Here is a 14478-nt window from a genome sequence, read left to right as displayed (position 1 = left end):
AATAAAGAGAAAAGGGGGTTTGTGGAGTGTCAGATAACATAAAAGTGATTTTAATAGATGTTGTCCTTGTCTGTGCTCTTTAAAAACAATAAAACAGGGACAGCAGTGAAGTAACTACCCCCAAAAAGTGACTGCATTGCCCTTTCATACTGAAGGATGGCACAGGTGTTTTTGCATGTTTAAGATGATTTACATCAAATTGCGTGTACTTAACATTGCTCACAAGTATTTTCCAAGGCATACAACATTGGTATATATTTTACTTACAGACATCCATTTGTTTCCAATTTGGGATATGGTTAATGTATTTTAAATGTTGATAAAACACTGGTATAGTCCTTTAAAGTCATGTGGGGAAGTTGGTTCATCGTATGGGAGGCTGTGCAGAAAAGAAAAGGCTGAACAGGTGTGAAACATTCTTTGTTGGTGACTTTGAACAGACTGGCACAGAAAGCAGAAGTGAATATAAAACGCACAGCTTAGCAAAAGTCATAAAACCAAAGTTTGTATTTCTGGAGTAATTCTTTCCAGTGTGACTTTAAAATTACAACTTCATCTTGGACAATCAATTAATCTGTCCCATATCTGCCATGCAAAACTCTAAAACCCAGTAGTAGTCGGTGTAATTGTTTTATTCTTACTTTATTTATTCTCAAAATAAGCTCGGCAGAACGCCTTGAAAGCATTAGCAGCTAGAAAGCAATGAATTTGGGGGATTTATTCCATTTACACAGGCTACTATGATCAAAAGGACTCGTTAAGGCAGAGAGAGGGTGGTGGGGGTGGGGGGGTGGTGGTGGTGGTGGTGGGGTACTTACATACATTATAGGGTTGTGGGGTATAAAGAAGTGCACAGGTCACACACTCTAATAACTGTGTTATAGATCGGCCCTCACATCGCGTTGAGCTGCTGTACAGGGACTGTGCAGGACTTAATGCTCCTCACTCTATGTGTGTCCAGCTCCTCTTCAGCCGCCTCTCTCCACTCACTGCTATGGTCGTCCACATACGCGGTTACAATTTCAGCACCACAGACAGCTCTTTCTTCAGCTCCAGCCTCAGCACCGACGCCACCCTGCGGGACTCCACGGCGCCCCAGACCCCCGGCGGGCTGAGCCGAACCGGCCACACGGTGGTGGCAGTATGCCTCGGTTTCATTCTAGTGGCAGGCATCCTCACCAACTTCCTCGCTCTGCTCATCTTCGCCAAGTTTCGCACCCTCTGGACGCCCATCAATCTCATCCTGTTGAATATCAGCCTGAGCGACATCCTCGTGTGTGTTTTCGGGACTCCCTTCAGCTTCGCGGCGAGTTTGCACGGAAGATGGCTCATAGGAGAGTACGGCTGCAAGTGGTACGGGTTCGCCAATTCCCTCTTTGGTGAGTGACATCTGTATATTGAGTCACTTGTGTTGAATTTAGCACGTTTTCTGATGAATTCAGAAAGTTTAAACGTGCTATAGTTAAGTATTGGGTGGAAGAAGTATTCAGATCCTTTAGTAAAAGTTGCAATTCCACCGCGTAAAAATACTCCATTAGAAGTAAAAGCATTCAGAGTTATACGCCATTTAAGTTCAAGTACAGAAGTATTATCAGCTAAATAAATATAAAAATTAAAATTATTATCATGCAGAAATGCCCCTTTCACTGGTAATGTTTACACATGCATTATAGTCATCATATATGTATGTATGTATGTATGTATGTATGTATGTATGTATGTATGTATGTATGTATGTATGTTCATATGTAAAATCTTAATCTGAAAAGCAACTTGTAAATTGTCAAATAAATGATAGAGAGTAAAAAGTGCAGTATGCCCCTGTACCTCAAAATTGTGCTTAATGACATGTTTTTACAACACTAGTTAGATAACAAACATGCATGACTTACAGTTTTAAGTGTCACAAATTTAAGATAAACTGGAGGAACATTTTCAAACTTTCAAAATGTTATGTAAAGAAAATGTAAATATTAAAGTGCGCAGTCAATTGGCCGTTTGAGAGTATACATTTAGAGACCAAATATAACTGAGATTCAAGACAACTCGGCCTATACGATGTTGCACAGAAAGCCATTGTCACTGGCTTCTGTGCAGCATCGTATAGGTACTGATGGAGTCTATTCATCTGATGTCAAGGTAAGGATGATTCACATCCAACATGTCATTTGATGGACTTAATAGAGTTTTGCCACCTTGACCTATTTTCTTATTGAATCCTGAACACCACCTCCACTACTCCACAACTCACACACACACACACACACACACACAAGCCTTAAAGTTGAAGGCTTTGTTGCTAGTGTGTTAGAGATTCCTTACTTAATTTATTCAACATGTACTTCCTGTTTGTGCACTTGTTGTACAAAAGATGAACTTACTTCACCTAATGATGAGTCACACAATGCGCATATATTACAGAGCTCATATACAGAGCTCATGCTGGAACAAACTAACACATACTGTATATACATAGACACACACACACATGCACATTCACAAACACTGAGCTATTCTGTTAAAGGTTAAAGGAATAACTCAACCTAAAATCAGTATTATTATGAGTATTTTTAACAGAGCAACTCTCACGTTCTTGATGTCCAACTCCTGTTCGTTGTGAGTGAGGAGTTGAGAACAACAAGTTCATGTCCTTTCTCTGCCTGCAGTCAAGAGGCATTCTGGGAAATGTAGGAAATCACTAACAGAAGTAGGACTGGATAGCCCAGAGGAGATGTGGGTCCACAAATAAACAAGTTACGAGAACTGACACTAGGCTGCACTTAAGCACGGTGGTGCTTGGAGCTGAATGTCAGCATGCTAACATGCTCACAATGACAATGCTAATATGCTGACATTAAGTGCACATAATGTTCATGTTCACCATCTTTTCATGTTAGCATACTAATTTTTGCTAATCATCACGATACAAAAAGTACAGCTGAGGCTGAAGGGAATGTCATCAGTTTTGCAGGTATTTGGACTTTATCCAGTACAAACACAGTCACAAGCAGTTCTGTCCACTTTAGGTTTTTATTGACCACACACACACACACACTTTCACAACATAAATGTGTTTCTCACTCTTAATTCCTCTGCTCACTTGCCTGGTGTTTCCAGAGGGCACACAGTCCAGTTTCTCAAACAACACAGAACCAATATACAATTATAACGGAGGGTTGGCACACCCGACTTCCTCTGGCTCCAGCATGTGTCTCTCCAGGTCCAGCACGCTACTGTATTAAAAAGGAGAGAGAATAATTAGGTAACAGGTAACACCTGTGCCAATTAGACTAACCCTGGCATTGCTCCCATGAGCCACTCCCACCTATCTCTCCCCTGCAGCTGAGCCCAAACCACACCCCACCACCACATGGACAAAGTTCAATGTTGACCTGATAGTGGCAGTAGATTGAAAAGTCAAAGGATCAAAGTAATTACAAATAATCCTGAGGAGGACATGAATGTCTGAACCCAATGTCATGGAAATCCATCCAATAGTTGTCAAGTAATTTCACTCAAAACCACATGTCAACCTCATGGTGGCACTCAAAGAAAAGTAAGGGGTTAAAAAGAAGAAAGATACAATTTTCTACACATTCAGGAAACCAGCAATCAGCCCAGACTGATTTATACATTTTGTACCTCCCTGTCTAGAGTTGACAGCAGAAAGGAGGCACATACAAAGATATTATTGTATAATGCTCACATACACTGTAGGTAGGGCTGTAAACTGTCATCAGGATCTAGTATCATGAGCCTGACACAAAATTAAGAAAATCATTTTTATTAGATGAAAATTTTCCCTCTCAGTTAAGGTGACAGAAGGCATATGCATGTTTAAATTAGGAATGACATTACAAAGTCTCACTTTATTAGATGAAAAACATCTTTTTTTCAATTTTTTTAAAATTTCAAAATAATGACCAGCTGCTCACAATTATATGATTTCCTCACTTCCTCAGACACCTTCGTTAGAATTGTTTTCACACTTTTGAGAAAGGTTTAGGCCTTATTTTATAATGAATTACATTTTGGTGGTCAGCAGGTTATATAGAATGACTGGCATGCAGTGAGTAAGTCAGTTTCAGTTGCTGCTCTGTTGCTGAACTTTTATTTCAACCGTCTGATGAAGTGAGGCACAAAAGAAGTTTCTAGTAGGGATGAATAAAGTATTGCTTTCATTTAATGTGTGTTCATTAGATTTAACCTCTCTCTGTCTTTCCCTATAAGGGATTGTGTCTCTGGTGTCCTTGTCCATTCTCTCCTATGAGCGCTACACCACTGTGCTGCGTTCCTCCCAGGTTGACATTTCAGACTTCAGGAAGGCCTGGCTGTGTGTCGGAGGCTCCTGGTTCTACTCTCTCCTCTGGACTTTGCCCCCCTTCCTGGGCTGGGGCAGCTACGGGCCTGAGGGTCCTGGTACCACGTGCTCCGTCCAGTGGCACCTACGTTCGCCCACCAGTGTCTCATACGTGTTGTGTCTGTTCATCTTCTGTCTGCTGCTGCCCCTTCTACTCATGGTCTACTCTTATGGCCGAATCCTGGTTGCAATCAGGAGGGTGAGTACAGCACACAGTATATACAGCATATTTTGTTCTTTTTGTCTGCTAAAATATGCATATTTATGGATAGAGTAGGATTAATTTATTGTTTTTTTTCACAAATAAAAATAAATTAAACAAGGATAATGCAAGCTCATATAACACAAATTCTAAGTCATGGATCAGTGCTTTTGTGTGTTTTTATTTGTTTTATTTATATATGACTATTTCTGATTTATCTGTGAATGGGAATGGAAACATCCTGATATAAAACAGCACACAGGAGAAGATCACAGATGGCATTGAATCTCAATTTAAAATAACTGTCTACTCATACGCAAACTATGTGTCTGTGTTGTGGGTTTCATTTGTCACGTAGTATTTTTTTTTTAACAGTAAATCCACCTTAAAGGTACTGAGAGACTTTCATTTCTGGTTGACAGAGGTGTTTCCCTTGAATCTCATGTTTTCCTCCTTTCAGTCAGCATAATGACTCACTTGTCCCCTCTTTGTCTGCTGCTTTATGATCCCACTAAAATATAGGGGTGAACGTAACATTGTCATTGTATTTGATATGGCTGGACACATTGTATCATTCTTATCTGTGGCAACAAATCAGTAATAATTCCCTGACAGAAAACAACACAAAAACACTTACAAAGGTTCAGTATAAAACGCACGTGTCACAGATTACATGCATAGAGCTGTAATTTTCTCAGGATAATGTGCTCAAAGTGTCGCCTCTCACCACGTTCTTCGGTTCAGCTATGAAGCCTTAATGGCTCTGCTGAAGTAGCCTCTGGTGTGTCTCTTGAGCTGTCAAGGTGTTCTTAGGACATAAGATCGTGGCTCAGAGCGTTGAGTGATGGCTGTCAGACTCCCACTAACACATGGTCACGTATTTTAGAGGGAATTTCATGGAGCATCAAGCCAGATAATCCTAGAAGCCTCAACAGCTCTATGTTTACAATCTTACAATTAATGTACAGGCAAAAGGAGAAATAGGGGGCAATGTCTGCGGGGAAGTGTGTGCACTGACACCCATCTCAGTTTCCAGTGACTCATGCCCACCTCTTTGGGGCTTACATAAACCTGCCAGTCGCACAAATAATTGGTAATTAAGGGCTCCGAACTGGTGTTGGGTCTCTCCATGCACTTCGCTGCCACTACTCCTATCAATGAGTCACCTAGAAGTTATTTTTAGATTGAGGAAGCAACCCGTTACTATTGGATACCTGCTATTATATAAGCACCCCTATTTTTTTTAAAACTCCGTACACCCGAGGGAGTCAGAGGAGAGAAAAGCTTTGCAGACTTGATTACTGTACTGGTGAACAGGGGCTCATCCATGCACCAGATGCCTTCCAACCGAGAGCCTCGCCTTAGGCTTTTCTTAGAAACTGAGCAATCAGTCTGCAGACCCTTCTGCTGGCTTCTTAAAGGTGACTTAAACTGACACGTCAGAAGGAGAGATGACATTTATATCAACAGCTCATTGTGGATCAAGCTTGTTTGTTTTTCCCCACATGGCAGCAGCCCATTGAGATTCCATTCACAGTGCTATAAAGCTTTTTCTGTGAACTCATGTACAGTTTGGAGACATATTCTACCATAATTGTGTGTCATCTGATAAAGGATGCACATATTTATAAACACAAAGTGTAGTTATTCACTGAAGCACAATCCTGCAGTATTCCTTAAGTTTATCCATAAGATTTTAGTCTCTCAGTTAAAATAAGATGCTTTTGCTATCAAAATAAAAAAAAAAAATCATATCTCTCTAAAAAAAATCCAATCAGTTGCTAGTGTGATCTAGCTGATACACGTCTCAGGTTTTTTCTGAGTAATATTCAAAACAGAACACAAGTTCAGCCATGCAGAAATCACTGCTGATCGAACATTGCCAGAATAGTTATTACATGAGGAGACAGAGCAGCAAAGGTTATGACCTGATATCATACAAGGTGAAGTGCAATTGAGTGTGCAGTAATTTGACAGAAAGGGCAGGGGTTTCTCTTCTGCAGGGCTTCCTTCACCAGATAGCCACGCTCATTTACTCATGAAGCACCGTGATGAGCTTCTGAGGGTAATTACACAAGACGGTGACCATGCGTTCTGAAAATGTTCCGATGGGTCATTCTGGAGTGCATGGTCAAATTACTTATTTGGTCGTTTAGTTGACGTCTGAGCTAATTTTAACCCACAGCTATAGCACCTCAATACATCAGGAAACATGTAGATGAAGATGACTGAGTATATAATGACCAAACTTTCCTTCAAATCATGTAGTGTTTTTAATAAATGATTCTTTGGTTACAGTAATATGTTTTACATGATGAATCTGTTCTGTTGGATATGATTTAACAGATCAAACACTCATTGACAAGTCGTACTGCAAGTCTTTTTCATTTTCTAATCATTTACTTATTCAGTTTATATCATTGTAACCTTGAATTATTTCATAATTTTCAACCATTATTTACCATAGTGTGAGATGTTGGAAAATATTGTGCCCTGCTCATGGGCAAAATGAAAGAAAAAATAATATTTTTTGGAGTTTTTCATCAAGCAAAAGAATTCAAGGACTCTACAGAGAAAGATCCAACATAGATTTTAAAGGCCACATGGGTTGAGTGGGGAAATAATCTCAACTCAAGGACCACTTTTAGCTTTTTCAGAGCTTTCAACCATATCTTACAGCATTCATCAGCAAATGCAGCTTGCACAAGAGAGTCTCATGTTGCATTGTGTTGAATGCGTGTTCAGTTTGTATGTCATTGTAGCATCTTCACTTTATTTTGATAAGATTTTGTTTGTAGTATTTTTGTTGCTCTCGGCCCCCATTATCTTCAAGAAAGGGGGGGAGTGTTTCCGCATGCATTTCTGCTTTCTGTTGTCAAAAATAACCATGGGATGGCGCCAAAGAAAGAAATGTTGAAATACTACACATGGACACAAGATGTCCCCTCTACTGAAAAATACATTCTCAGTGTAAGTGTGCAGGAGGTTTTCAAGTTAAAGTTTCTTTTCTCTAACTGTAGCATTTGAGTCATCCTTGAGTGTTTTACCTGTGCACCTCTTCTTGTCCTCCTCTTTTGTGTGTCCAGGTGGGTAAGATCAACCTGCTGACAGCTCAGCGCAGAGAGCAGCACATTTTGGTGATGGTGTTATCCATGGTGTCCTGCTACATGCTGTGCTGGATGCCCTATGGTATCATGGCCCTGATGGCCACCTTTGGGAAGTTGGGACTGGTCACCCCCATGGCCAGTGTGGTGCCCTCCGTTCTGGCCAAGTTCAGCACTGTTGTCAACCCCGTCATCTACATGTTCTTCAACAACCAGGTGAGAGCCATGCAGGGTGAAGATGAAGGATGACCCAGCGTCGGGGCTATGCATTTATTACTAGATTCTATGAGGCTTAAGTAAATTATGTAACCTGGTAATTGAAGTACATACAGTATGAGTGTCCAGCTGGATCTAAATATAAAGTTGAGAGGAGAACAGAGTGATATTGAGGAGATAGGAGAACTCAGTGGCACCTTGTGACAATAAAGATGCATCTCATTTCAGTTACTTCACTGTCACTTTCAACATCTCTGCAGTGCCACTTCCTAGCTGCTACAAGCAACACACTAGATGGCGTACTTCAGTCTGTGGATGCCACAAGAGCTCTTATATTGTATAGTTCAAAGGCTTTTACTTTTGGTTCAAGTGACTGCATTTCAACGTGTAGTCACGTCCTGCTTGACTATTTGTTATTTAAATGATGTTGAAACAATGGCTACATGTAACCTTGATGTCTAAAGACTTTGCAGCCAAATTCATACCCAGTTTTGATTTAGATGTCTTCTGACCTGCGAATCACCAAATCAATACTCATACTACAAATGACCGTTCTGTATTTTGTATTTAAATCCATAATGATTTCTAATTTATTTTAAACAGTTTTATAGATGCTTTGTGGCCTTCATGAAGTGCAAAGAGGAACCTCAGTCTGTTCAAGGAGAGGAGCACCCGAACCCAAGGACACGGTTATCTGGCTTCTTCCCCGTCCATAGACAAGCCTCCCTCAGCTCTTCACAACCTCACATCCCCAGCAGGTCCAGAAACGCTGTTCTCTGCAGCCGGCACAATGACCGCCACACCTTTGTTGTTCACTACAATCCATAAAGGTTTTTCAACTTTTTCATCTGACAGACTGTGAAAGTTAAAATAGATGTTTTATTGAATCCAAAGTGCAACAAAAGACCCAAACTTGATTATACATAAGAAGACAAAAGCCAGCTCCTTAATGTCTGAATGTAAAACTCAGTGCCATGTAGTTTTAGCATCTACTTTAATGCATATTTTGATTTGGTTATGTGGTTGACCTTCCATTTATGCAAGTGGCAATGTACATGTTTTGAATGAATACTTTAAAAATGTATTATCCATGCGTTTGTTGAAAGTTAAAGCAGTCCCTCACTGCTCTGAGAGACTCTGGCCTAAATGTCTAACTGGTGCCAATAATTAAAAATCACAAGCCAATAAATGTTTTACATGGGTTACATAAAGATAAAAATCCATCCTCATTTATCAGTCACACTGGAAATAAAACTACCTGCATGTGTTTTGGATTTTGAAGTATCATCATTTTTTGTCTTTTTATCTCTTTTTATTTTCCCACAATAAACAACAATCACAGCAAACAGGATTTCTGGATTCAATAACAACAATAACAATAACAAGCTGTTAGGGTGTAATATTTTGTCATGTGCAGCTTAAAGGGTAGATTGAAATCAACCTGTTACAGCACCATAACTTTGTACTATTAATGAAATAATCACATGTCGTCATGGTACCAAGTTAGGACAACAAAGCTGAAAATAATTTAAGGTGACCCTGGGGTTTCTTTTAAACATTAAGAATAGACAGTGTATTTATATACGTACATATGAATACACTTTGTGTATATGATTACAGTTAAGAATATTTTGAACCACTAGGGGAAGCTATGAGTAATTGTGAAATATGTTATTTACTGATTAAATCTTCAGGCTCCCCATACTAGTTGCATTATCCTAAATATATATAACTGTATACATAAGCACATAAGAATATTTTATGTAGCTTGCTGGCCTGTATGTGTGTGAGTCATCATTTAGCAGCATCAACTTTCCTAGTTGTGGGGTGAAAAAAATCTGTTTTAAGAAATGAAGCATCTTCTGCGGATCTGTGTCGGTAGATGCTGCTTTGATACAAATGATTAAATGTATTTTATCACTGTGCACTGCCATCCAGAACACATAATGTGAAGTGTATTAAACAGCATTAACATGTTAAAAGTACACAACAATGAAGTAAAAAAGTATTTTAAATTTCTTTTTAGCAAAATTCGGAGATGAAAAGCTGCACTGACCTGCTACTGTGCAGAACTGACAGCAAAAATGAATTCTGCAGCCACATACAAGCGGAGCCATCATATGACGATAACAGTTACATCTCTAAAGATGCCTTATCTAGTCATGGCACACTGTGACCTACTGAATATGCCACATAAAAAACATCTCACACTAGCCATAATCAGGCGATGTGAGAACCATGAAAAACATCAGTGGGTCTCATTTCCAGCTAATTCTACCACATCCAAGCAGAGTTCACATACACTGCGGTTGTTTTGACAACAAACTTGTCTTGTACTTGGATAAACTAAAATTGAATTGAACTGATTTGAACTGAATACTTCAAGCTCTCAGCACACTTTACTAATTTGGAATTTGTTCATTGCTTACCTTGTGAAGTAAAGACTAAAAATCAAATGAATATTTTTGAAAATTTATTCTGGCTATTTTGGACTTCATGGAGCTCACCTTTCAAGGTTCTACAGCCAGGCTTTCTTTAGTGAACACTTAGCCATTGCATTTTTTTAAATAAAGAAAATGCGTAGTAAATGTGTTGTTTCCTGCTTCTTGCAGGAAGTCTCTCTAAACAATATCTATTTGCTGCTGTTGTCATCTCTGTCAACCAGGTCCTCGTGTGAAACTAATATTTCTCAAACACATATACACCACAGGAGGTGAAACTGACTTATATGAATGACTTAATATAAACCATACAAACATCAGAGAGGAAACACAGACCACTCGCAAAGATGTGAAGAAAAAAAGTATACTGTATGTGATTTATGTAAATCAGAAGGACACGTGGACGTGTAGAAGACATGTAGGGGAGAGTTGCACCATACCAAAAGATTTTGTGTGTTATTGTAAGTCTAAATATCAGATGAAATGATGTGAGCAGACAGAAATGTGTTTGGAATGAGATATTGGAGGTAATTTACATTTTGTTTTCAATATCTTAATGTCTTCTTTTTTACTGACACAATTTTTAAGGCTGTCTTGACTTAAATGATGATAAAGGGTCATATCATTTTGGTGGCAGTGACAAAATTTACTTTTGGCATGTGAGTTAAATATTTTGACTGAGTGGTGGCCTTTTGCGGGACAAATTAAGTCTTGTGCTGCTCAGTGTAAAATGCTGTGGTGATTGCTCTTAATGTTTTGACAACCGCAACAGTGTTTCAGAAAATGTGCTGAAGTAATTGTGAAAAACTGTAACAGAAGTACTGAGTAATACAAGGAAACATGGCATTCTGAGCATGGAAGGGAAGAAATGCAAAAAGGCATTTCTCACAACACACTATTGCGTACCAAAGGTCACATATCTCACAGATGTGTATGTTGAGATCTTCCAGGAAGTAGCTAGAGAATAACTCAGTTGCTTAAGAGAGCAGCGGTTCAGAAGTGCATGGGATGTCACGGACGCCAAACCTCTCTAAGTTTCATCACTCCTCTCCACCATGATCAACACTTACCAGACCAGCCTGGCTGCACCGCCAGTGCCTCCACGCCTCAACAGGTCCATCCCGGTCCTCATGCCAGGTCCACTTCCATCACGAGGCCACAGCAAGTCACTCATCCGGTTTTTGGTTGGTGTAGTATTGCTGCATTTATTGCTGTCTGTCGGAGGATTCATCTACCTGTACCACACCAGCAAAAAGGTAAAAATCTCTTCTTCTGTCTAATGGAATGAGGAATGTAACTACATTTATAAACACAGGTTAAAATCACAGATGTAATGTACAATGTAGTGCTTTTGTTAAAGCATTTAAAGCTTCTGATGGTGCACACATTGTGCTCTGTCTAAAAATATAACTGTTAGACCAATGAAACTGGTCTCGAATCACAGGAAATGCTCTTGAACACACAAGTGAGGTGTTATAGTCACAGCAAAGTGTCTTGATGTTACAAGAGGAGCATTTTGTTAACAAAGATAAACCTACTTAATGTATAAATATTATTTATAATATGTATAATAAGAAAAGGTACTAATTCTTACTTATGTTCCACTGTTTTTTTTTTTTATCCCTATAGGAAAAACCTGCCTCAGCTGAAGGAAAAGGTAAATTCATTTAATATCTTTCTTTTCAATATACAGATAAGTAAGTTGCATACAAAAATCCAATCTCAGCAATGTCTCTGACCAGATTTTCCTTCTTCTTTCCAGCTGCCCTTCTCTTATCAGAAAAGCAGGAAACTTCCTACAAAGCCTTGGCACGCATGATAGTTAAGCACACAGCACAGGACCCTACATGTAAGTAACTATTAAAGTCACAATTCTGAATGGAACATTTAAATCATAAATGCCCCAAAATCAATTCAGGGTTTAAAGGTATCCTAAATAATGCCGCTCTAACTTTTCCATCTGTTTCCCCAGCGGGTTATCTCCAGTGGGACACAAAGCACTCAGTTCTCAGGAACATCAATTACTACCGCAACAGTTGGTTGACTATTCTGGAGCCCGGTGACTACTTCGTCTTCTCCAGGGTGACCTTCTCAAAGGGCAACTCCAAGCTCCCACTGGCCAGCATGGTCAAGCTGAGGAAAAATGAGGCAGGAGACGAGAAGACTGTGATGCGGGCCTACTGCAGCCTGGAGAGCTACAACAGGTCTGCATCCAATCCTCAGCTGTGCACAGCCACGCAGGGAGAGGTGATCACACTGGAGAAGGGAAACCAGCTCAGTGTCTGGGTACAAGACCTTTCATTGGTGGACTACAATGAAGAAGCCACAGCCTTTGGGATGTACAAAGTGTAGGACCCCTATGCGAGCACATCTACGGACCTAAGCTGAAGAGTGGGAACTTTCTGTCATGTGGATGGATTTGGATTTAAAGCTACAAAGAACACTTTTAAATGACTGGACTTAGTTAAACTGATGATTTCAGATTTTTTCATGGATTTAAGAGACTGCGTTTTCAAACTATAATTTATTAAAAAAGATTACTTTGTGTTATTTTATGTAATTTCTGTGTTAGTATTGTGAATGGTTGTTCTGTATTTATTGATGTAAATGGGGTTGTATGAAAGTGAAATGAAGTTTAAATACTTAATCCAAAAATATTTCTTCTTCTTTTCTTAGTTTCTCCTCCATCTATCTTGTTTCTGGAGTTAGCTAGAGGTAAAAGAGATGTTTTCAGTATTGCATTACACAACCATACTGTGTGCATGTCCCAGTATGGGGCAAAGAAAATGCAGGATCATTTCAATGGTGGCCTGGAGAGCTGTGCAGTCATTTTCTGTAAATCAAAGGAGGGTGAACAATCAGCAATAAGGTGCAAACTAATATATCCTAACAGCAGAGTTTGTTGAAAGTGGACGCAAAACCTGAATTTTGAAGTGTACTTCCGTCTGTACTGATATGGTGTTAAAAATCTAGAGCATAAGAAACCACAGACCAAAGATGCCCTTTTTCATGAAGCTAAACCACAAAAACAGGAACAGATGTATCTTACGACCCTCAACATCAACATATGGTTATTGCTTTAACATAATAACAGCTTATTTTTGCAAGTTTTAGCTCCATAATCACAAATCATGTACACCTTATATTGCTGCTGACAATTTTTCACAGTAAGTGTAGTTTTAGATTTTGTGATGTATTTTTCCTCCTTTCCAGGAAATCATTGGTTTCCATTCATTTAAACTCTTGAAGCTAGCTTGAGTTGTGCAATCCATCAAAGGAGACATGTGCTGATTTCTATGTTCCATTATTGTTCTGCTGTAATGCAGTTTAAATGCAGGTTTGTTTGAAATATGTGCACTGTGTTACTTCAAAACACTATTTGACAAAAGTGTTCCAAGCATGCAGGAGAACCTACGGTGGCTGCGAAACTCGTGAAAAATGGAAAGGCCCTCTGTAGAGCTAGTGTTTGGTTCGTTCGTTTTGGGCTACTGTAGAAACATGGCAGTGCAACATGGCGGGCTCCTCGGAAGAGGACCCCCTGCCTTTGTTGATATAAAGGGCTCATTCTAAGATAAAAAAAAAAACTATTCTTATTTTCAGGTGATTATACACAAATTAAGACATACTTATGAATATTACATTCAATTTCTGCCAGAAGTTCCCCCTAAATCTTACATACTGGTCCTTTAACATTTACTTTTATGGATTACACAACTCCTGATCAACACAACTTGTAAGAGTCTGCCATTTGATGGTCATACCCTACAGAATTTAGGCCAAACATACATTAAAAATCTCAGAAACACTAGACAATGGTTTGAAAAATAGTAATCATAAATGTGAAGTATTTGACTTTTAAGGATTTGTAGTAAATGGGCGAAAACATGTAAAATCACTGTAATAGCCCCTTTAAAATGCACACGTAGTTTAGATTCAGTCATTACATTAGAAAACTGTAACCACTGACTATATCATAACCTACAGGTAAGTTACAAAGAACTGCTTAGTGACCAAAAGATGTAATGGATGAGTGATATAAGGTTTTAAAAGGTCTACCCACCCCATCCATCACAAGCAAAACGCGATGCAGTGCAAGTTTAAAGTTAGCACCTCAGACATCACAAACCCTAGCAACGTGTTTCACATGTTACTGTA

At 39.2% G+C, this 14478-nt stretch overlaps 2 protein-coding genes across 2 annotated transcripts; both read left to right on the top strand.

Moving 5' to 3' along the window:
• The first annotated feature begins 824 nt into the window (after positions 1–824).
• On the top strand, positions 825–9266 carry tmtops3a (teleost multiple tissue opsin 3a). The gene is made up of 4 exons (XM_067599632.1): positions 825–1379; positions 4231–4559; positions 7649–7882; positions 8486–9266. The coding sequence occupies exons 1-4, from the start codon at positions 950–952 to the stop codon at positions 8708–8710; spliced, it is 1218 nt and encodes a 405-aa protein (XP_067455733.1). The 5' UTR covers positions 825–949; the 3' UTR covers positions 8711–9266.
• Positions 9267–10770: 1504 nt separating this feature from the next.
• Positions 10771–13627, top strand: cd40lg (CD40 ligand). Its single transcript, XM_067599633.1, has 4 exons — positions 10771–11579; positions 11953–11980; positions 12086–12172; positions 12296–13627. The coding sequence occupies exons 1-4, from the start codon at positions 11379–11381 to the stop codon at positions 12673–12675; spliced, it is 696 nt and encodes a 231-aa protein (XP_067455734.1). The 5' UTR covers positions 10771–11378; the 3' UTR covers positions 12676–13627.
• Positions 13628–14478: the final 851 nt, after the last annotated feature.

Source organism: Thunnus thynnus, chromosome 9, assembly GCF_963924715.1.
Source record: "Thunnus thynnus chromosome 9, fThuThy2.1, whole genome shotgun sequence".
Taxonomy (NCBI): Eukaryota; Metazoa; Chordata; class Actinopteri; order Scombriformes; family Scombridae; genus Thunnus; species Thunnus thynnus.
Note: the sequence above shows the minus strand (reverse complement) of the source record. Positions and strands in the feature narration are given on the sequence as shown.

Coding starts and splice junctions, on each gene's coding strand:
- tmtops3a (XM_067599632.1), top strand. CDS start 950: ATGTGTGTCCAGCTCCTCTTCAGCCGCCTCTCTCCACTCACTGCTATG. Junction 1,380..4,230: donor GTTCGCCAATTCCCTCTTTG/GTGAGTGACATC, acceptor TTTCCCTATAAG/GGATTGTGTCTCTGGTGTCC. Junction 7,883..8,485: donor ACATGTTCTTCAACAACCAG/GTGAGAGCCATG, acceptor TATTTTAAACAG/TTTTATAGATGCTTTGTGGC.
- cd40lg (XM_067599633.1), top strand. CDS start 11,379: ATGATCAACACTTACCAGACCAGCCTGGCTGCACCGCCAGTGCCTCCA. Junction 11,580..11,952: donor TGTACCACACCAGCAAAAAG/GTAAAAATCTCT, acceptor TTATCCCTATAG/GAAAAACCTGCCTCAGCTGA. Junction 12,173..12,295: donor CACAGCACAGGACCCTACAT/GTAAGTAACTAT, acceptor CTGTTTCCCCAG/CGGGTTATCTCCAGTGGGAC.